The sequence below is a fragment of the Anabas testudineus genome, chromosome 6, assembly GCF_900324465.2.
Source record: "Anabas testudineus chromosome 6, fAnaTes1.2, whole genome shotgun sequence".
In the NCBI taxonomy this organism is placed as follows: domain Eukaryota; kingdom Metazoa; phylum Chordata; class Actinopteri; order Anabantiformes; family Anabantidae; genus Anabas; species Anabas testudineus.
Genome location: NC_046615.1, coordinates 11,952,993 through 11,974,944, shown reverse-complemented (window position 1 = coordinate 11,974,944; position 21,952 = coordinate 11,952,993). Strand labels below are relative to the sequence as shown.

General features: G+C 42.0%; 1 protein-coding gene across 5 annotated transcripts in view; it reads left to right on the top strand.

Annotated features, from left to right (window-relative positions):
• Nucleotides 1-21,507, top strand: part of sema3d (sema domain, immunoglobulin domain (Ig), short basic domain, secreted, (semaphorin) 3D) — a 31,864-nt gene extending 10,357 nt beyond the window's left edge. For all 5 annotated transcript variants that reach the window (XM_026366427.1, XM_026366430.1, XM_026366426.1 and 2 more), the window contains 17 exons: nt 651-908; nt 4,622-4,782; nt 6,698-6,760; nt 6,911-7,030; nt 7,126-7,219; nt 7,650-7,778; nt 9,706-9,842; nt 11,529-11,643; nt 11,862-11,931; nt 12,015-12,159; nt 12,716-12,938; nt 13,243-13,331; nt 13,596-13,637; nt 14,383-14,540; nt 15,484-15,545; nt 15,673-15,812; nt 20,071-21,507. In XM_026366427.1, coding sequence (XP_026222212.1) covers nt 701-908; nt 4,622-4,782; nt 6,698-6,760; nt 6,911-7,030; nt 7,126-7,219; nt 7,650-7,778; nt 9,706-9,842; nt 11,529-11,643; nt 11,862-11,931; nt 12,015-12,159; nt 12,716-12,938; nt 13,243-13,331; nt 13,596-13,637; nt 14,383-14,540; nt 15,484-15,545; nt 15,673-15,812; nt 20,071-20,550 — 2,436 coding nt within the window. In that variant the 5' untranslated portion in view covers nt 651-700 and the 3' untranslated portion in view covers nt 20,551-21,507. The remainder of the gene's footprint in view (nt 1-650; nt 909-4,621; nt 4,783-6,697; nt 6,761-6,910; nt 7,031-7,125; nt 7,220-7,649; nt 7,779-9,705; nt 9,843-11,528; nt 11,644-11,861; nt 11,932-12,014; nt 12,160-12,715; nt 12,939-13,242; nt 13,332-13,595; nt 13,638-14,382; nt 14,541-15,483; nt 15,546-15,672; nt 15,813-20,070) is intronic.
• Nucleotides 21,508-21,952: the final 445 nt, after the last annotated feature.

Sequence of the window (21,952 nt, the reverse complement as noted above, 5' to 3'; positions counted from 1 at the left end):
ATTCTTTGCCATAAAATCCAGAGTGCAAGGATTTTATGCTTAGCTCCTGATTTCATTCTTACTTGTCTTCTTATATAGTGTTACTAATAAAAATAACACAAGAGCAACACTGACAGCACTTCATTCAAGCATTTTCACATTTGCGGGACTGCACACATGGAGCTCACTTTTCACAGAGTTTGAACTATTGTCTTTGCTCTTTAATGCCCTAAGAAGTCCTCCAAAGGACATAATGAAAGAGTTGACACTGTCATCAGCCTTTGCTGGAACTGTTGGGAAGTATTATTTAGGTAAAAAATTAAATGTGTTATTGATGTGAAGAGAAGATGGAGTAGAGAGAAAATAAATGAGTCATCGCTGGGTGACAGGTACTAGAATGCGACTGTTTTGTTAGCCTGACCTTTGTTTTGGGCAAACAGATTTAAAAGTGACACAAAAGGAAAACCAGCGGCAGGCAACAGCTGATGGGTGGGTAAAGAGAGGGGACATGCCTGAAGGGCTCCATGGTGAATAGCCGCAACAGAAAACCTGTGTACACGTCCTGTGTGAAGTTAGATGAGACTGCACACACACACACACACACACACTCATGCACACACATACATGTACTTATGATTGCTCCTCCCTAGCTTACACTGGTCTCCCTCCAGGTTTGCAGAAAAGGACAGAGCGAAAACAGAACAAGACCACTCCACACACCATGAGGAAAGAAGACTCTGGTAAGCAGAGTCTGAATGAAGTTGGGGCGCTATACTTCATGTCTGGCGGTAATCATGACGCCAGCGGGAAGAGGATTAAAGTACTATCCCATCCAGGGGTCCCATTAGTGGGATTGTTGCTGCTGGCCACCCTGCCTTTTGGAGCCACCATCAAACAGAGTTTCCCCAGGGTCAAACTCAGTCACAGAGGTAAGACCTGAAATATTGTTGATTTGCCTGAGTTTTATTACATATTTACATGCACTTTAAAGCTTTCATGTTATTTTGCATTGCATTTGTAATAAAATGTTGAGTAATATGAAGTCATTTTGTATATTGTATTTTGTGAAGAGCTTTGAGATGAGTCTGTTATGATTTGGCACTGTATAAATAAACTTGAATTGAATTGAAAATATATTTATATCTCATGCCAACAACTTTTCATGCCTAGCTGGAGTTATAGCTCTAATTATAACCAAACCAAACTAAGCTCACAGTACATTAGCTTTTTAGTGTGCGTCTTCTACAGACCCATCTAACTCTGTCTCTTCATGTAGCATTTTGTCTCCACTGTCTCTTTGGAACATCACTGTAAAGTACAGTCAGAGATTTAAGACTCTCTTACTGGTACAATAGCTCACTTCATAATTTCCTCTTAGTCACTTCCTGCGAGCACAGGAATCGGACCATGTTTTGTAAAGTAAGAAGACAGTTTATTAATTTTCTCATCAACATAAAAATATATATTTTCAATATTTGAGGCTGAATTTGTAAAAATTAAATACACTATTGCAGTTCATTCCTTTACACATGTCTAGACAAGATAAGACATATAAATACACTTTATGTTGATGTAGCTTCGCCATAGGAGGTTGTTGTGTATATATTAACTGGCTCTGGCAAGGTGCACTGTGTCCATGTGTTTAGCTTTGAGTCTGTTTGCCTCATGCCACTGAGGAAGACTAAATTATTGCTCCCTTTAAACCCCATTCCCAGCTCCAGTGCAAACTTCACTTCAAAAGTCTCCATCTTTCATGCTATGTAGCTCCAAGAAACCACACAAATGAACTTAAGTCTTGCTCCATAAAATCGAATCCCCACTGTGACCTAAAAGTAAACTCAGTTTGACTTCGACTTCCAAAAGCTCTCTTCTGCTCAAAGGCTTCCAAAACCCAGTATGGCTGGAAATAGATACACATGTATGTCCAGAGTGTCCAACATAAATACATGTAAGTAGTTGCAGGAATACTGATTGCTAGGGACAGTGTTTACTCAGCAGTTAAATCAGTATTTAGTTTGTCTTATTTGATGTTAGTTCCAAGCCAACCAGTAGATAAAACTTAGTAGTTCATCATTTTATATATGATTGCATTTTATTTTTGGGCAGCTGAGTAGATATATGAGACTGAAAATTAAGTTTTTAAAAAAACATTATATAGTGTATCTTGGCTTTGCTCCTCAGTATTGACTATTAGTTCGGCTAACTACACTTTGCTGTTGATTCAGTGGAAAGGCCATTTGACTACAGCATGCAGTGGTTTTCCTCCTCTGTTGTTAAAGAAGAACAATGTCCATGTTTGGCTCTGTTAGTCAGGATGACCGAAGCACAAAGAATCCATCAAAAGCGAAATCACCTCCAACCCAGTGCACACGTCATGCACACATCTTGTCATCATCTCATCACTGCACACTCTTCAAAAGCGACACCACCCAGCAGCGATCAGTCTTCATACAACAACACATCGCCCTCCCGAGAAAGCAAAGCTCCAATGAGTGAAGGGTTAAACGATCAAAGCGAAATCATCTCTGATTCAGTGAACGCCTCCAAAACAACGGCCTTTCACTCTGAACGCGAGAACCGAACTATGGAAAACACACCTTGAGGCGCAAGTTCGAGTTTCAACCAGAGTCACAACACAGACGGCGTGGCCTTCTGCCAAATGAGAAGTAATATCATCTGCTCATGATTTAAATAGTTTTAATATGATGCACACTTAGGTGGTTGTTAGGCTTTTGTTCTCAGTGTGTGATTACACGGCTAAAGTTACACAACAGTCACTCTCTCCTTAGTCTTGTGACCTGTATTAATCAAAAGCTACAGACATGCATTTGCAGTATTTGCTTATTGGCAACAAATCAAAACACTTTTCAGTGGATTAAATCTGGCTGTACTCAAGCACATCTTCATCAGCTTCATATCGGCGTGACCCAGCGTTTGATGCTGGCTTTGGCGTTACTGTGTGTACCCTGAATCTATGGATAGAACATCCTACATTGAATATTAATGGCAGTCTGATGCTGCGATCATATCAGTGACCTCATCTCACCTAAATTAGATGCAGAGTACAATGATCAGTGGAGTGCTTTTAATGAACATAATGGCCTTATCTGTCCCTGCACAAATGGCAGATGCATAAACACCATCATTCGAGCAATTTATCTTTCCCACTACAAGCTATCATTTCAACTTGTCAGACAAAACAATGAAAGCATTGCCCTATTTATCCTGAGTAGTACGATATCAGGCATTACAGTAATATAGACGTCAAGTCTAATTTATCAATAGAGCCTGTTGGCAGCAGGGCAGCTGGGCTAAATCACCAGCAGAGGAGCTAATCAAGACTTATTGAGGTCGGGGCCTCTCTTCTTTGGAGAAAGGTGTGGATCACTATGTTAAGCTGCAACAGCTAAGCGGCTTGTTTCAGTGCGCTCATAGTGCTGTGTGTTTACAGAACAGATTACCGTTAGTTGAAGGCTAGTGGACCTAATCTCTCTGGGAGGTTTGGTTTGATGTGGACATGATGTGTGTGTGTGTTTGTGTGTAGGAGGGGGGAAAAGATATGTGCGTGTGAAGGTGCAGTGCATGTGAGCTTGTGTATGGGAGGAGGTATTAAGAAGAACTGCGTGGTGTGGAGTGGTCCTAGAAGTTCAAATATTGAAAGGTTGGTAACCTCTCCAATCCTTCACACCGAGAGGGTAATCACAATGTCAATCCTTTCAGAGTGACTCCCACAGGACTCCCCCACACTGAGCCAGTGTTTATTCAAGGCATGTTGCTATACTGGCGCGCTGAAAAGAGCCTGGTGATAGAAGAGATTTCCTCAGATCAAGGAGATGAAGGACACAGTGCTGAGCCGAGAATGTAGTCTGTATTCAGCTCCCTGAAAACGGTCTTCATTATGGAGCTTCGAAGCCAGGAGTTCACAGACCAACTTTTAGTTTTTATGTTGAAAAGCATCATATATACAATATATATATATATATATATATATATATATATATATATATATATATATATATACAATACATTTGAATTTTAGTTGGAAAGATCACCACTAGCAGTCAACAACAAGCTATATCATCTAATGGGCGAGCAACAGGTAATCCACCTGCGCTCATCATGATCCATGCTCCAGTTACCCATGACATGCATATGCTACTGCCAAAGCTCATATTTATGTAGATGCCAACCAACAGTAAATGAGAATGAGTGAATAATCACCCATCTGAACAGCCAAATGAATTGAAAGATGTCTTCATGGTTAGTGAAGCAACTATGAAAATACCCTGTTCAGGATTTCAAATAAAGCATCCACATAATGTGCTGTTGAGGTCTTTGCTACTTTATCTTGTCTCTATTATCATGTGTAGCTAAGGTGTTGAACCACCGGAGGATTACGGACTTTCCAGTCAAGCCGAGACATGTTTTCCCCCAAAAATGTGCTTGTTGGGATTTTGTTGCAGAGAATAAATTACAGTTAAGAGAATAAGATACACATGACAGCATTATCTGTCTTCACTGTACTGTAATTTGATGATGGATGATACATTCTTACATAAAACATACAGCATGTGTTTACTCTTTACGGTGCAGATGTATTAATCTCTTTGTTTTCCTCTGTCCGTCTCACCTACTGGATCAGAACTGCTGCAAGCTGGCAGTGTCTCTCTGTTTTTGGGCCCCTCCGATGGCCTCCATTCCCACTCGCTCCTGTTGGATGAGGAGAGAGGGCGTCTTCTGCTGGGAGCCAGGGATCACATCTACCTGCTTGACCCTGATCATTTGGCCAGAGCTCCTAGAAAGGTACAACGATGCAGAAGTACTACATGGAATGATTCTCATAATAGGAAAAAGTCCAAGAATACAGGTAGTAGAATAAAAGAAGAGTGGCTTTTGGTTTTGGTTTTGCTTCCAGTCACTTGCTGTACTGTATTTGGGAGGGTGTTTGGGTAGACTCTGAAGTGTTTACAGTGTCTCCACTCCCTCTGACAGAGAGCTAGTGCTGGAAGAAGTTCAAGTTTGAACAGGAGATGGAGCATCTCCTCCACACACTGTCGGTGACCCAGCCCGCAGACATGCAAACTCACGCTTGGAGTCACTTGAGACATCCTAATAACCTCTGTTCTTTGCTGTGAAGAGTTCATTATTATAGAGACAGTCATTCAGTTTCACCTCGTGACACTTATACCTGTTTTACCATTAAGCGCGGTAGACGTTAGATATTCTTTTTCCATTACATTGTTGCTGAGCTGAAATGCACTGAGCTGTGTAGTGTTTGAGAGAAGAGCTCACCTTTCACTCAGCAGCGCTCTGAAGCTGTCTGTCTGGAGGGGTCAGGGTCAAGACATGCACACGCACACACACCACTACATAAAGTATATACAGATTTACAGAACACACACACACGATCGCGCTTACACATTTATACAAACACGCAAATGCACTTGGACGTACGCCGCATGTTAAGGTTTGTAGACGAGAGTGTGTGTTTACGCAGCTGAGATTGATCCGCAAGTGGGACGACAGCGTGTTTATTTGATCGTTATCTGGTTGTTTTAACTCTTAGTTGGGCTCTCAAAGTTGTCTCAAATGTTGCCTCTCTGGTCACTGATACTGATGCCAGCGAGATAGACGCTGAAAGTCTCATTTTCCTGTGCCTTTTGGGAATAGCCCTTGACACTGAATAGGATCTACAGATAAAAGCCTGGTGATTATCGGTTCATGGAGAGGCATACCTGGAATTGGACCCTCGGGCACGAAAGCACACCCACAAATTCTACTAGCAGGAATTCCAGTTGTTGTTAGCTTCCTTTTTGGAAGACACACTAGGCCACAAAATCTTTTTATATTCTTGGTTTAATAAAAATATGTATAATCTGAGATATGTTTGCACATATCACATCGTAACACTGGATTTTAATATGAATTCCTCTGTGGCATGCCATGATTTGGAATCATGAGATGTTTTAACACTGATGCTGATGTGTTTGCATGCGTATCCAGGCTCTGTCGACCCGTGAATAAGTTTGGCGATAGCTCTCCTTGGTAGGACTTAGGAGAGGGAACACGCTAAGCACATAAGCCTGTTATAACACATGTGTGGACATGGTGGGGTACATAAAAGGGATGCTTGATATTATACGTTTGTCGCTGTCTCCAACCAACACCTGAATGTGTTAAGTATTGGATAACTGAGATCATTGACGTGTGGCAGTGAGATGGCTGAAAAAAAAATCCAAAAAGAAATTTTAGAAATGAATAATTAAGGCAACATCTAAACATATCAAACATTAAAGCGATGAAGAACTCTTCTGTTATTCAGTTCCAGAGTTAAGGGGCCCTTGAAGGCCTGGTTGCTTCTGGTTTTAAGCCATAAAGAGCCACTAAAAGAACCTTGTGGAGGATCTTAGGCTGCATTAAAGCTTATTTCACCTTAAGGGTCAGGAGCTTACCCTTTAAAGTGATCCATTAAATGTTACAATCGACTCTAAAGTGCACAAGTAGCCCACCTATAGGTGAATCGTGAAGTCTGGTTGATGCATTCCGAATCTTTTGCACTTTAAAAACATTGCACTCTTAATTTAATAGGCTTTAACGGGCATACAGAGCACTGCAGTAGCATGGTAGAGGGTTTTTTCCAAGTATTTGATTTTCAAAAGGAGAATTTATCGTTTTATCTTATGGGGTGCACTTATTTTTTCCTTTTATTTGTCGTTAGATTCACTGGCCTGCTGCCCGGGACAGAGTTGAAACGTGCAAGCTGGCAGGCAAAAATGCTAATGTGAGTACAAATATCAAGCAAACTAAATAACAAAACAATCATGTACATTGTAAATCTAGCCGTACACTGTCAAATCTAGACTAGACTCTGTTTAGCCCAACTTTTCCTTATGATTTTGATTTGTTCTTCTTCTGTCCCTGCTCGACCCAGTTGGAGTGCGCTAACTTCGTCAGGGTTCTGCACAACTACAATCGAACACACGTCTACGCCTGTGGGACAGGAGCCTTCCATCCCAGCTGTGCTTTCATTGAAATCACTGGGCGCAGAGAGGTAAAGCACATGCGAGCAAGTGGATGTCAGCTAGAATCTTTTTGGCAGGTTCCAATTTTTGAAAGGGTAGCCTTATCTTCCTGTCCGTCCCACAGGATGGCGTGTTCCAGCTGCTGTCTAGTACAGTGGAGTCTGGCAGGTTGAAGTGTCCTTTTGATCCCTTGCAGCCATTCACCTCAGTCCTCACAGGTAGGAAGAGCCATCATGTTAGCAGTCCTCTGCCTGTCTTATCACTCGTGTACCAGGATTTTATTGGTGCGCAGTAGCAAAATCGCAGGGATAAATTCATTTTTCCACCTCAAGTTTCTGTTGAGTCGAGTAAATTTGTATTTATCTATTTATTCAAGAAGACATTCCTCAGGCTGCAAAATTACTTATCTCTCCTCCATATGTTTGTGTCTAAACAAAAATGGATTACCTGAGGTGAGCTAATGAAACAGTAGGAAAAATATAATGTAATGTAACACTGTGAAATTGATCTTCTGATCTGTTTTAAGGTGAATATAAAATGGTTACCTCCAAAATGACTGTACATTGACTTTTCAATCACAAGTCATGGTGATGTGTTATTTGAATATTTTTAATGTTGTCATTTATTGAGCCGTCTCCGTAATTGCAGATCAGTACCTGTACGCGGGAACGTCTTCGGACTTCCTGGGGAAAGACACAACGTTCACGCGCTCCCTCGGCCCCCCACCTGATCAGCACTACATACGCACAGACATTTCTGAAGACTACTGGATCAACGGTGCGCACAAGCTCGCACACATCCACATTAACACGTCGAGCGCACTCCAAGCTGTTATTGCTTTTTCTCCAAACTTCCAGCCTCTCCGCTGACACAAAGCGCCTCTCTGTGCCCTCGGGATGGTTATTGGCATTCCGCTGGAGTGGAAACAGCACACGTATTCATTTAGCTGGAACTTTTATATGAATGCCATAGCTGAATGGGAACCACACCTACAGGGGAATTTACAGTGTGCCGCAAAGTTCACAGTCTTTGTCGCACATCTCTTATAGCTGCACACATGGGGCCTGCACAGTCATCACAGAGGAGGGAGTTTTTTTTTTTTTCCCCTCTCTGTATACATCTCCAGTCTCGAGTGTTTTCAAGTCACTGGGTTGTCACCAGGATCTAAATCCTTACACATGGTCGCCACATTTCACAACCGCGCAGTCAGAGATGTTTGGAGTTAATATGTCTCTCCTTCCCTCTCTCGCTCTGTGTAAACAGCATGGGTTGGACCTGGGCATGCTGAGGGAAAGAACACATAATTTCTTGCAGTGTTTTTTGTTACTGTGAGCCTGTGGAACCTCTTCTCACTGCTGCAGGACTCACAATGACCTTCTGTCAAGTGTGTTAACAGTTGTACATTAAACTGTGACAGTTGGGGAATCACCCTCTGGTGGTTGGCTCGACTTCTAGGGGTTGAGCTAATGTTGATGTGATGTCAACACTTAAACCTTTGGACTAGTTCCTCTCTGAATCAGGACACTGACAGCAATATGCAGTTTCTGCTTTTCACTGCTGTTTTCTACGTTGGTTCTTTCTTATTCTGAGACCACGTTGACTCACACTTTGAAATTATAACTATTAAGAATTACAGTTTAAGTCCATACAAAGCCAGTCGAGAAACGATATAAAGCAACATTTATTTACTGTAGGGTTATTATTATTATAAGAACTTACATACAGTTAACATACTGTATGGATCAAGAAAGTAATGTATGTGTTGCATTAAACTTGTCACTCAGTGACTTAATGAGAATCACCACGACTTTTCAGACGTGTGGACGTCTTCGGTGTATTCCAGCTCTTTAATTTGGTCTTGCAGCAGGTTTACTGTCTTGCTTCACTCTGCTCCCGTCGACCTTGTTTGCAGAAGCATCAGGAATTTGCTTTTTAGCGAAAATGTTCTGATGAACAACTGCGCAACCTCACCAACACGCAAACGGCAGAGAGATGGATTTAGAGACAAGCTGGTGAACACAGCTGAGCATTTTACAGCTCCAGACCCAGATGTTTTTCTCACCAAAATAGAGCCAAATGGAGAATGAATATCAGTATTACATTCACAAAACAATAAAAAAAAAAAGAATGTTGTTATGTCCAGGCTTATTTTGTAAGTGGGCCAGTGTTGAACTTTATAAGGTGGTAGTATGGCAGTGTTGTGTTTATACTGTAGCTTGTTCCACTGCCTTACATGGCCAAAAGACACAACCATATTTTAGTACTTTAAGTACTAAATAAGATTTTGACTGCAGTACATTTCATTGTTAATTGTAATGGAGTACATTGTGGCACATTATTACAAGCAATATTTGCACAAACCCTGCTTTTAATAAAAGAATCTGCACCACGGTGATGAATAATAGATGCTGCTAGACAGGCTGAAAGTCACAAATGAGCGCACAAGGCTGCTTCTACTGTAACATACTGTAAATATTGTGGCTTTCACTGCATTAGTCCATGTAGCAAACTGTGCAACAAGTTGAATATTTATGCGCAGCCAAGCATTAGCTTTGTAAGTCTGTAGACACAGAGCGAGATTCTAACTAAACATGTGCTAAGTGTGTTGTTAACGTGATGTCACGGCTTCAGCACATGGCCAAAGCTGTTACCTGACTTTGTCTGACGCTCTCCCCTCTTTGTCTTTTCCTCACTTTGTCTTCAGAGGCCAGGTTCATATCTGCTCATCCCATTGCGGACACCTACAACCCGGACGATGATAAGATATACTTTTTCTTCCGTGAGGTTTCGTGGGAAGGCAACGACAAGAGCATCCTGTCTCGGGTGGCTCGCGTGTGTAAGGTGAGATATTACACAAGAGAGGTGTGGAAAGTGGGAAGTATGTGCAGGCAAAGAGAGGAGGTGAGGATATAACACGTTGGGAAATAGATAGGGGAGTGAGAAGTGAGTGGAAGAATTAAAGAGCCAACCAGAGTACTGGACATGGATGTTGAGACTCACTAAATAACGAGAGAAACTGGTGTGATGTTGTGGGACCAGGAGACCAGGACAGGACCAGGATAATTTTGACAGTGATCTGATTGGATAAGGGATCTTTGTGTTAGCCACTACATAAGTGTTTTATGTTTCCCAGGAGGAGGCCTTGCTGAATCATCCTTCTTTTGTATTCTTCTGAAAGAGTTACAGGGTGTTGCTGTCAGGGTCATTAAATCACGATTTTGACCCCTTTGTGCTCGGCTGACAGGTCATTCAAAGCGCTGCTGCCTAAATAGCCCTCAGTATCAATGTCACTGAAAGATCTTTGGACCATTCAATGGCCCCAAAGAATAAGTATTCGTATTTGCGCTCTATTAAAACGTTGTTAAAAAGCAATGTTGTGCAGCAGTACTTAACACTGCACATGTTTTAACTTTAATAATTTAGCGCAGCTTGTTTAATGTACGTTGGATTATGTAAGTTCGGCCGATCCTGTTGTCCAGCGCAAGTTACAGTGAGAAAATTCAGTCTCGACTAGAAAACGAGCTGGAACTCATCATTCAGTGGCCCCTGACAGCAGGTCAAAACAAGCTTGGCACTTCCCATCTGACTAAGGACAGATGCAGGATAAATTCATGATTGGGGACCTCTTGTATATTGTACAGTGTGTCATTAGTGACTGGCCCACACAGCAGTTTGCTATTAGTAATCAGAGGTCTTTTGCTACATTCTTAGGGAAAAGCTTTCAGTGTATTTATGACTTGGGAGTAAGCTGTAAGGCAGACTGGAAGGAGATTCCTCTGGAATGGCAGTGCTCCCACTTCTTGCTCTCTCTCTCTCCGTCTTTGTGTTTTCCCTTCACTTTCATTATCTGTAAGTGTGTTTTTCCCTGCATGTAAAAGGAATGAGGCCACTTCACTTGAATCCTCTTTGAAGATTATCACCATTGTGAACCATCCTCATTAAGTGCTTACATTTTTTTTTTGGTCCCCTAAACCTAAGTGTGCTTTTGTGTGTGTTGAACCACAAGCCAAGTTTAATAGGGAGGTAGTTAGTCTTAGTTTTCTGTGCACGACAAAGAGGCGCACTTGAACCATCTTACCAAACCTCAATCATACTTTGCTTCTTAAAACAGCAATTCATATGCTAAAATCAAACCTGCATTATTAATCAGCTGCCTCACTTGCTGCACTTTCCTTTGTATGTCCCCTCTCTCTCCATCATTTCCCTTTTTCTCTTTCCTCTCTCTTTTCAATTACTTCCAACTGTCATCATATTAACAAGAAGCCTCCTTTGTGCTAGTTAAATAAGCAGATCCATACCAGAGGCATGTGGTTGACCTGTTTATTTTCCTAAGTAGTGAAGGAAATCGGAGTCAGGTTGCAATTTTGTGTGTTTTCTCTGAGTCTAAACCCGTTTGTGTACATTACAGTCAGATTGTGTTTAAGTACAAAGTCTGTATTAATTGTGATACAGTAGTCTTTTTGCCATGTTGGACAGCTGCACTTCGCTGACTATGGGTTTGTTACAGTGTATGTGGTTGTGTTTCAGAATGATGTGGGTGGGCTGAGAAGTCTAACCAATAAATGGACCACCTTCCTCAAAGCCAGACTTGTGTGTTCTATCCCTGGGTCAGACGGAGTGGACACACACTTTGATGAGCTCCGTAAGTGACTGCTGACTATAAAAAGTCCAAATCTAGGCCAAGAAATTGGGTTTTATCTTGTAGAAACTACCAACAGAGAGCACTTTTGCATAAGGACTGAATGTGCAACTGCACCAGCAGCTGCACTGTAGACTGTAGCTGCGGCTCTGTGTAAATAAAAATACAACAGCATTCTTCCTGTGCAGGTAATTTATGTTGTTTTCCTCTCTTTCTTCAAGAGGACATCTTTCTGCTTCCTACCAGAGATGGAAAAAACCCTGTAGTGTATGCAGTCTTCACTACATCCAGGTAAATTCAGTATTAATCACCCTGATATCAACACTATTCTGCTACATCTTTAACATAACCTCTTGTTCCTGCTTCTGTCACAGCTCCATTTTCCGTGGGTCAGCGGTGTGTGTTTACAGCATGGCAGACATAAGAGCTGTGTTTAACGGACCTTATGCCCACAAGGAGGGGCCTGACCACAGATGGGTAGAATATGAGGGAAGGATACCGTATCCACGTCCAGGAACAGTACGTTACCACTTTTAATCCAACAGTACCACTGAGATGAGACAAGTAGAAACATTTTTATTTATTCATTTCATGCCCACAGTCCTTAGCTTTCTTGCAAAGTACAATTACAAAAAAATAAACATGGACTGATGTGAAAGTTTAGGGTGAAATGTTCAGAATGCCGCAGGGTACACAAGCTCACATCTGCACATGCAATCTCATAATGTATGACACAACCCCGAGGTTGCACGACATGCTAATCAGATCCTTGTTTAATTTAGTTTAAAAAGGAAAGTTAATCATGAGCCGACGTGGGATGTATGGCGTAAGCTTGACCCGTACAAATGAGTGAGAGCTGCGTTTGAGCCGTGCTGTTCCACGAAAAGAGAGAACAGGCGTAACGCAGATGTTCCAGATGAGTGTTTGGCCTGTTGCAGTTCTTCATGTGTTCACCAGAGGGAGACACGCACCGTTACATTGGCAGAGAGTCAGCTGTTGGAAAAAGACAAACAAGCAAAATAACAACAAAAAATTTAAATCATCTCAACTTATTATCATCCAACTTATTTTCCAGTGTCCCAGCAAAACATATGATCCAAGGATCAAGACCACCAAAGACTTCCCGGATGAAGTTGTCAGTTTCATCCGATTCCACCCTCTGATGTATCGCTCCGTCTACCCACTGACTGGCCGGCCAGTGTTCACACGCGTCCGGGTGGACTACACCCTGACTCAGATTGTTGTGGACAGAGTTTTAGCAGAGGATGGACAGTATGAGGTCATGTTTCTTGGGACAGGTACGACACACTCTCCTCTTCTTGCCTATATGTGACCAGAAGGTGGCACTAGATCACTATAACATTTCATCAACATAAAACTGGTTTTGCTGATGCTGTTTTATTCTTGTTGTTGGCAAAATGAATACATTTAAGGTAGATGTTGGATCCAGTAGGTCTCAGCACTGACTCACTTTTATATTACAAAGCTCTATAACAGGAGTTCTCACTCAGTGTCTGACTTTTATGAAGGATGCAAGCGTACGGACAGCAACTTATGGCTGGATGCATTGATCTGCTTGTTGTGTGTCACCCTCTGTTGCAGATGTTGGTTCAATTCTGAAGGTGGTGAGCATCACACAGGAGAACTGGTCAACAGAGGAGGTCGTTCTTGAAGAACTTCAAGTTTTCCAGGTGTTGTACACAATACAGCTGCACACACAAATCCACGAATACAGTTTGTTTGCTGCGAGTGCTGCTTTGTGAAAGGCGATGACAACCGTCAACTGACTGTCAAATGACAACTCAAGTCATTCTCCGTGGAAAAGGTGACTCATCAGTCAAATATTCATCGTGCCCTTTGTTCTACGAACTCTGCAACGAACGACAACTCAACAATCTCATCTTTTGTTTTCAGCTAAACAGTTCTCTGTCCAATGAATGTTTGACTTTTTGCAGGTTCCCACTCCCATCCTCAGCATGGAGATGTCTTCTAAACAGGTTTGGCCTCATTCTCACCCAGTTTCTTCCCACACTCTTTTTATATCACCATTTCTGCATGCTCTCCTCCTTCATTCGTACCACGCACATTTAGTGGGTGCATATGCCCGAAGTGGCACGAGACAATATGTTTTCTTATCCCCAATTTAGTCCTGTGTTCTCGCTCACGCTCTCTCTCTCTCTCTCTCTGTTTCTTTCTAGCTCTCTCGCCCCCCTCTCCCTCATTATCTAAGGGTCACAAGTGTCAGTAGACACTTCAGGCCCAATCACAGCTTTCATTAATCTCCAGCAGTTTTTGACCTGTGTGCGTGTGCATGGTCACGAGTGTGTGCAGTAGGAGTTTGAAAGTGGTGTTTAGGAGTCTCCTCAACTTCAGGAGATTCACATTAGTAAAAATCTTCCCAGTCACTTTGACAAATCAAATCATTCAGGTGAATGTTTAAAGTCTTCCATAATGTCTCCCAATTATCCCTGAGCCTACTTTCACAATAGGGAATATGAGCAAAATGTCCTGAATGAAAAATACATGTATAGTATTACACGTGTCTTAATTGTCCTTAGCAACAAATCTGTTGTCACGTACTGAATCTTTTTCCCAGGCTCAACTAATGAATGCGCTTTCAATGCATTTTGTTCCCTTTCATTGATGGTTTCTGTTCTTTCTGTGCATGTTCGGAAACTTGACCTTGAAATAGATCTTTATGTTTACCACCCCTAAAGCAGAGTGTTGTGTGTTTCACTATAGCAACAACTCTACGTGGGTTCAAGTGAGGGGCTGGCCCAGGTTTCCCTCAGTAGATGTAATCTGTATGGCCAAGCCTGTGCTGAGTGCTGCCTGGCTCGAGACCCCTACTGCGCCTGGGATGGACATACGTGCTCACGCTACATCCCTGCATCTAAAAGGTGATGCTGATCTCTTAATTTGCCAAGTCGCAGTCGCGGTGTTGCACAAATAGCGTGAAATAATAACGAGCAACTTCAACTCAAATGTGTTATTGATTTTTTTTTTTGATATGTGTGATCTAAAAAAGAAAAGGAAGAGCTGCATCAACAAACTGCTTTAAACTGACCCTCTGTTGCTCTACTTCTACATGGTGTGGGTGTATGTGTGTGTGTCCCTAAGGCTGCTTCTTTGTTCTGAGACTGTCAGAAGGAGTTCATCGTTGTTGCTGAATATGTTTTCTATTTTGGTTCTTCTGGCTCTCTTCACATTTTTTTTTCAGGTTTTTCCATGTCAGAGGGTATTGGTCCATTTAAGGCATCGATTAGAGATGCTGTCCCTCTAGATGATTAATGCTACTGTCACTGGACACCTCTAAAGTGTAGTATTCGAGGTGGAAGAGTCCACTCTATGTGCATCTGTGACTTTGTGTTCTGTGATCCATCTTTTCTTGTTTGTTTGTTTGTGGGGTTCGTTGCACGGATCTAGGTTTCACAGAACGTATACCCTACAGTTAGGGGTCACACTGTCACATTATTGGCCAGTGGGGATTTTGTTATGGTTTGTGGAATAGTGTGGTCTCAAGGGCTCTTTTGAAAGCTGATCTTCACAGTGTCAGTGAGTGAAGGCTGCAGATGTCCCGTCACACAGGACTGACAGGAGGTGGAGGAGGGGAAATCAATACAAACTAAAGGAGCCCAAGTGAGCTCCCCCACCTCCTGAACCCTTGTTTTTTTACATCTGTACTATAACATTTATGTAGAAATAACGTTACCACCCTGTAACTGGCATCTCGCTTTGCACACATGAACCAGAAAAGGGCCTCTACTTAAGATTACTGTCAACTTTTAGGATCACAGGGCATGAACTTGTAATCTTATTAAACTTTATGTGTTTGTTCTCCAGGCGAGCCAGGAGACAGGATATTAAACATGGAGATCCTGCCAGTCAGTGCTGGGACACTGATGGTACGTAGATTTTGTTCTCTCCAGAAGTTCATCTTGTGTCTCTTTTCCTAGGAAAGTATGTTTTTTTCCTCAGAGAATCAGAGGAAAGACTGAAAGACTGCATCGGTAACAGCCTTGTTTCCTTTAGGTCTTGGTGGGGGACGGGTGGAGGAGAGGGTCCTCTTTGGGGTGAAGAGCAACTCCACATTTCTAGAGTGTATCCCCAAATCTCAACAGGCCCAGATCCGGTGGTACATACAGAGACCTGGATCCGAACGCAGAGAGGAGGTCGGAGAGTGCACTCATCTCTACACATCTACACACTCACACAAATCTTACCCCTCGCTCTGAAGTCAGGCCTTTTATTAGCTTTTCATGAGTATACTGTACCCGAGGGGTTACATTTTTCACATGCCAGGTCACAAAAAGGGAAGTAGCGAGCACAAAGCCAGCCGTTCAACAATCATTTCTTACATAACTGCTTCAAAACTTCCAAAAACCTCATGTTTGACTTCAAAATCACCAGCCCTGAGGTCTGAGCCGTGAACTTGTCAAACACTGTTTGTGCCACAAATCACATCACTGCAGGTCCTATTTATCATGGGGAAAATAAAAGCTAGTGCGTGTGTTGTGAGGATAACATTCACAGCTTACAGTGGAATCAATGTGAAAACCCAAAGGTCACATGATTTGTAGAATTAAAGGGAATCGGGGAGCAATCGGAGGTCTCACTACTTCTTTATGTAGGGTCATTATTGATGTTTATGAGTGTCCAGGGCTTCATGAAATTTCCTGTAGCTCCTTCTAAAGGAGGAATGACTTGAATTAGAGATGGGGGTAGGATATACTTTACATATCATATGAATAATGGTAAAAATCAAACCCTCTGTGTTTTTCTGCATTTCTCATTGAATAGCTAGGTATTCATGCTTCAGTGTCACTGCTTTGCCCTGTGCGCCGTCATAGGTTGTTCACGGTAGATTCGATTCTTTCCATTGTGAAATACGAAATGATCCTGGGAAACAGGATGGTCGTCAGGGGGAGACGTATAGGCACAGCGGGGTAATGTGTTTGTACTTGAGGTGTGGACAGGAACTCATTGATGATGACACTTGTCTCCTGAATGACACAACAGAAACCTGCTTGCTCGCAGTGTCAGCGCCCCTCCCTTGCCCTAGTTAAACATTCAAACCTTCCTCCACCCATTGCAAGTGGCCTGTTTACCACTCAAGGCACTTCTCACTACTTCCCCCTAATTTTACTCCCACAACTGCTCCCCCATCCTCCCTCTCAGGGGTGAATGTAAACACAATGACAGGTGCAGAGGCCGCTAAAGACCCATGCGGTCTTTTATAGACTCGCACAGACCTTTTCTTTATGATCTCCTACAGCAGAAATCATAACAGATTGTTCCCTATAGGGACAGCCGTGTGTTTTGGAGTAATGATCACAATGGGGAGTTTTCTGTGTTTGTATGTTTAGGCATGCAATGATATGTGACCTATTGTACGTTAGACAAAGTGTTGAAGGAGTGAATGCAGGAGTTCTTCCTCCACTGCATTCTTCCAGAACAGCCGTATGATAGAGACAGAAACTAAAAAGATACACTACAGTGTGCAGATTGTGATGAATTAATGACAATATATATCATGGCAAAGTTTCCAAGATGTTTGGCTCGGTTTCCATATGTTTAAAAAATAATTTCTAGGTAACCGAAATTGTATCTCCCTCATTCTACTTTGCCAGTGAAAAGGTAGTGAGAGCCCCCCGGCTGGATTTACTGGCATGCCGATTTGTTTCACAATCTTTCTGATACATAAAGTAGTATCTTAAATAGGAATTCAGACTCGAGCTGAGCCTAACAAGAAAACCCCTTTGATGCTTGAAGAGTGTCCTGATAAAGAATGAAGCCTGAAGAAATGCAAATGCAGCCGTGCAGCACAACAGCTTTGGATAAATACCTGAATGAATGAATAAATAAGTGAGATTGTTTGGCAAGAGAGTGTGGAAAACCCTCTAATGTTTTATTAAATACTCCAGACCAAGATAAACTGCAGCACAAATGCTTTGACATTTTGAGTAATTAAAGATTTCTTTAATTAAGATGTCAGACTACGAACGTGACTTCCAAACTGATTAAAAAGGAAGTAATATCAGGGCTAATGTAAAAAAGGTGTTTGAGTTGTCTTTCTCTATTGTTACAGGCAAGATTAGTGTCAGTGCACTTTTTTTTTTTTGCCATGTAGCGTAATGCCTATGATTAGACGAGGGAGTTAGTGCTGTTTTGGTCCTCACTGTCAATACAAAGTGAAGCAGTTCAAGTGACTAATACAGAGGAGTTTAAAGACATGTCTTAATTTACATAGCGGGACATGTCTATGTGTGTGAGCCATGCTACTTTTAAAATTTTTAAATGGATGCAGTTTGACCCTTTTATTGGACAAAAACCCGACTTCTCCGTCACTCTGTCTCTTTTTATTTCTAGTTTGAGTCTCCCTCTTTATTCCTCTCCTAACCACCTACTGGGAATGTTGTGGCAGCTGTGTTAAGTACAAAAAGATTCACACCGACTGACTTATTTTACAACCTACATTTACATGACGTTTACCTTTAGTCACTTGGCTGGAGCTTTTTTTTTTGCAAAGCAATTTACAGGCGAGGTACAAAACAAGCAATAAAAAGAAAATCGACTAAATCAGGATGCCTACTTTAATCATTGGTAACAGAAAGAATGTCTTTTTTGCAGTATGAACTTTATAGTAGGTAAGTTTGGGGAGGTGAGGTTTCTTTCTAGCCATTCAGTTCAGTCTACCGCCTTGCACAGCACATTGAAGAAGGTGATGTCTGAATTCCTGCGCTTTTCTTCCCCCCCTATTCTCTCCTGTCTGTCATCTCTCCTCCTCTCCTGTCCTTCATTCTCCCTCATCAGTTTCATGCTCCTTACTCTGTCTACTTTGTTTCCTCATACCTCTTGTGTTATCTCCACTGTTTCCCACAGTCTGTTCCTTTCTGCATTTCTCTTCACACTTTCTGCCTCCTGATGGGTTCTGATAAAGGCATCTTCAAGCAGCTGTTCACAGCACCTGCAGCCCGCTCCAATATTTACTCTCCTCATAGACACATACGCGCACTTCTCTTATCCCCTTGTAAAAGTCAGCTATTAAAGGCGTCAGCTGGGGGAGAGCGCTCAGTCTTTCTCGCAGAATGTTTGTGTGTATACGCGGCTGTTTGCGTGCCTGTGTGCAAAATTCACCTCCCGGAGACAGGAATGCTGGCCCGTTAAAAATGAGTGATACAAAAAGCATGGTTGATGTTGAAGTTCAGGGATGACGTTCATTAGAACAAAACACAGACCTCTGCTTAAAAGCTGCATTGCTCATCCTTTCAGGAATCTGTCAGCTAAAACACATGCTCAGATACAGATAGAGGCAAAAGTGATGTCTGGCATTTCAGTTTAGCAACAGATACCTAGATTTTAGATGGTCAGTGGGGATACAGATTCACACACGATGCACACATAAACGCTCACTGAATTCTGTGCGAACTCTGTGTAAGATTTTTGTCTTTTGTAATACTACACGTTTTAGCAAATAGGTCAGGTGTGTCATGAAATGAGAATGTGCGAGGAAACAGACGACTAAATCAAATTTGAGTAAAGGTCAGTGTCCAAAGAGACTGTGAGACCTGTGGGTCTGTCTCTGCCCGGACAACACATCATCAGTGTCAGACCTAGAAACCACCACAGAGCAATACACACATAACACAGACCAGCTACACAAAAACACACACACACACACTCAAATATCCACAGTTTGTGGTTGGGCCTTCGTCTTTAGCTGTCTTATCGTTTACACCTCTGGGGGTTGGAGCAGGGCTGCGGGAGGTATGCTTTTGAAGCATCCATATATGCACTGACTTACTTATACACACACACACACACACACACACACTGGACAACACAGGTGTGTTGCTTTAGGCCCTGACAGCAGCCATGCCGTTTGATGAATCATGGTGGATGCTAAATGAATGGAGGGAACCACAAACATTTGCATGCTACTTACTCTTACACCTTAATGACAAGCACATGTATTCTCCCACCCACACACGGACCTTTTGAAAAACACCTTTCTTTGCCAACTGCTTTTTCTCATCATAGATCTAAGTATCTCTCCACACCACATAATGACCTCTGGACCCTCGTGCTGTGGGTGACATTCACCACACCCAGTTCAATGTGCTTCCTATTTCAGGGGTCATTACCGTGTTTAAGCCACTTAAGATACAAATCATGCGTGAAAATATGTGTGTAAACAGGGTGGGAGGTATTGAGCAAGTGTTCTGTGATCCAGCAGTCGTTGTGATTGATTGCTTAGGGGCAGAGAGACACAGAATATATAGGAAAACATTGAATATGAATTTATAAGACATTTGTAGGTATATAGGATTGTGGACTGTCCAGTCAGCATAATGTCAGGTAGCTGTGTTCACACAACCCTGTTGTTCATGATGAAGCTGTTATGATGTTCGTTTGTTTTCTTTTCTCCAGGTCAGGCTGGATGATCGTGTTGTTCACACTAATCGAGGTCTTCTAATTCGCTCCCTCCATGCCTCTGATGCCGGGGTGTATATCTGCGTCGCTCAGGAGCACACGCACTTCACCCACACTCTCCTCCGCCTTACGCTGCAACTCGTTACACATGGCCAGCTAGACAGTAAGCTCAAGCTTGGTGAAGAGCCCACTGTGGATCTACGACATGGTACAGAGTCCCGTCAGCGATATAAAGACTACCTGAGAGTGATGAGCTCTCCCTTTCGCTCTCTGGAGGAGTACTGTGACTCACTGTGGCTGGAGAAGGGGCCGTCAAAGGCGCGAGGACGAGGCTTAGCGACTGGGAAATGGAAACACATCCAGGAAATGAAGAAGAGCAGAAACAGGAGACACCACAGAGAAAGGGAGGAAGAGAAAGAGAGAAAGAGGGTGGTGAGGACAGCGGAGCAGCAAGGGACAAGAAAACATCAGGATTAGCTGCGTATATCCACCTGTTGGGTGATGAAGCAGACATGACACGGAGCTGTAAAATTGCAATGACAGATCAGTCCATGAGCAAGTAAGGAAGGTTAACAGTGGAGTCAACAGTCCAAGAGTTGAAGAGAAATACATTAACGAGGAAAAGAATTACAACGTGACTGATCTGTCAATGTTGTAATGACTGTAAATATTTATAAAACATGTACAGGGGATAGGGTATGCTCTATTTAGTCTTTTTATTGATCTGTATAACTATAATGATAATCATGTATTAAGTTTGGGGTGAAAAAAAACATTTTTGTACAGATGTTTCACATACAGTACCTTTTGTAGGTTTAATAGATGTTTCCATCATTTCTGTTTTCTTTCAGTTATTTAAATAAATGTATTTGGAAAACTCTTCTCTCTTAATTACGTTCTGCAAAGAGATGAAATCATTTGCACAATAAACCTATTAAACGTGCAGCGCAGTTAAGCACGCATGTTGAAAATGAATTAGGAGTTAGGGTAAGTTCAGCTGAGCCTCTCCTGATATAGCAACACAAGTCCCTGTACACTGCATGCAGATGTCAGAATGATTCAGGACCAGCTGGTCTCTTGTTCAGTGTGTGTGTGTGTGTGTGTGCGTGTGTGTGTGAGAGAGAGATGGAGTGAAAGTGTTTGTCTTCTATCCAGCCAAACAAGTTTATCTAATGAAATGAAGCATTATACAACACAATGCATAATGAAAAGCATTTTAAGACTTGCATAATAATGTAGATATCATAAACAGTGCTCGGATGTAATGCTGTCAGTGAAATTACGTTTCTGTGAAAGACAGAAAAAAGCTTTATCGGATCTCGTCTAGGTCTACACCAACACAATTATTACTGACCCCATGCTAAGTTGACTGGCATCGTGCCCTACATACATATGTACATAGAACAGTATTCAATTCCCCTTTTGGGGTTCTTCACAGCGATTTCCTTGTTTTTCTTGTAACAAAGACAATAAATATTTCAAACACTTCCTTCTCGTCTATAGTTTATTTATCAGACAGTTGCAAACAAAATACATTTCCCCCAAAAAGCAACACTGAGGCAGAGGAACAATATGAAAGCACTACACTAGGATAATGATAAATACAGTACATAGGTATCATACCATACAATTTGTAGCAGAGGCCCAATAGGAAATGTATATATTTAATCATCTTTGTGCCAAAACCATTATTGCTTTTCTGAAAGAAACCATTGAATTCGTCTGGTACAGCGTCTAAATAATTTAGAGGAAGAAACAAAACATCCAAAAATGTGAATTTTGAGATACAGTAAGAAGAAGCTGTTGTTAGACTGACATAAACTGTATGAGAGGTCATCCAGACCATACGTGTGGTGTTTATGTCCTAGATGACATCAAA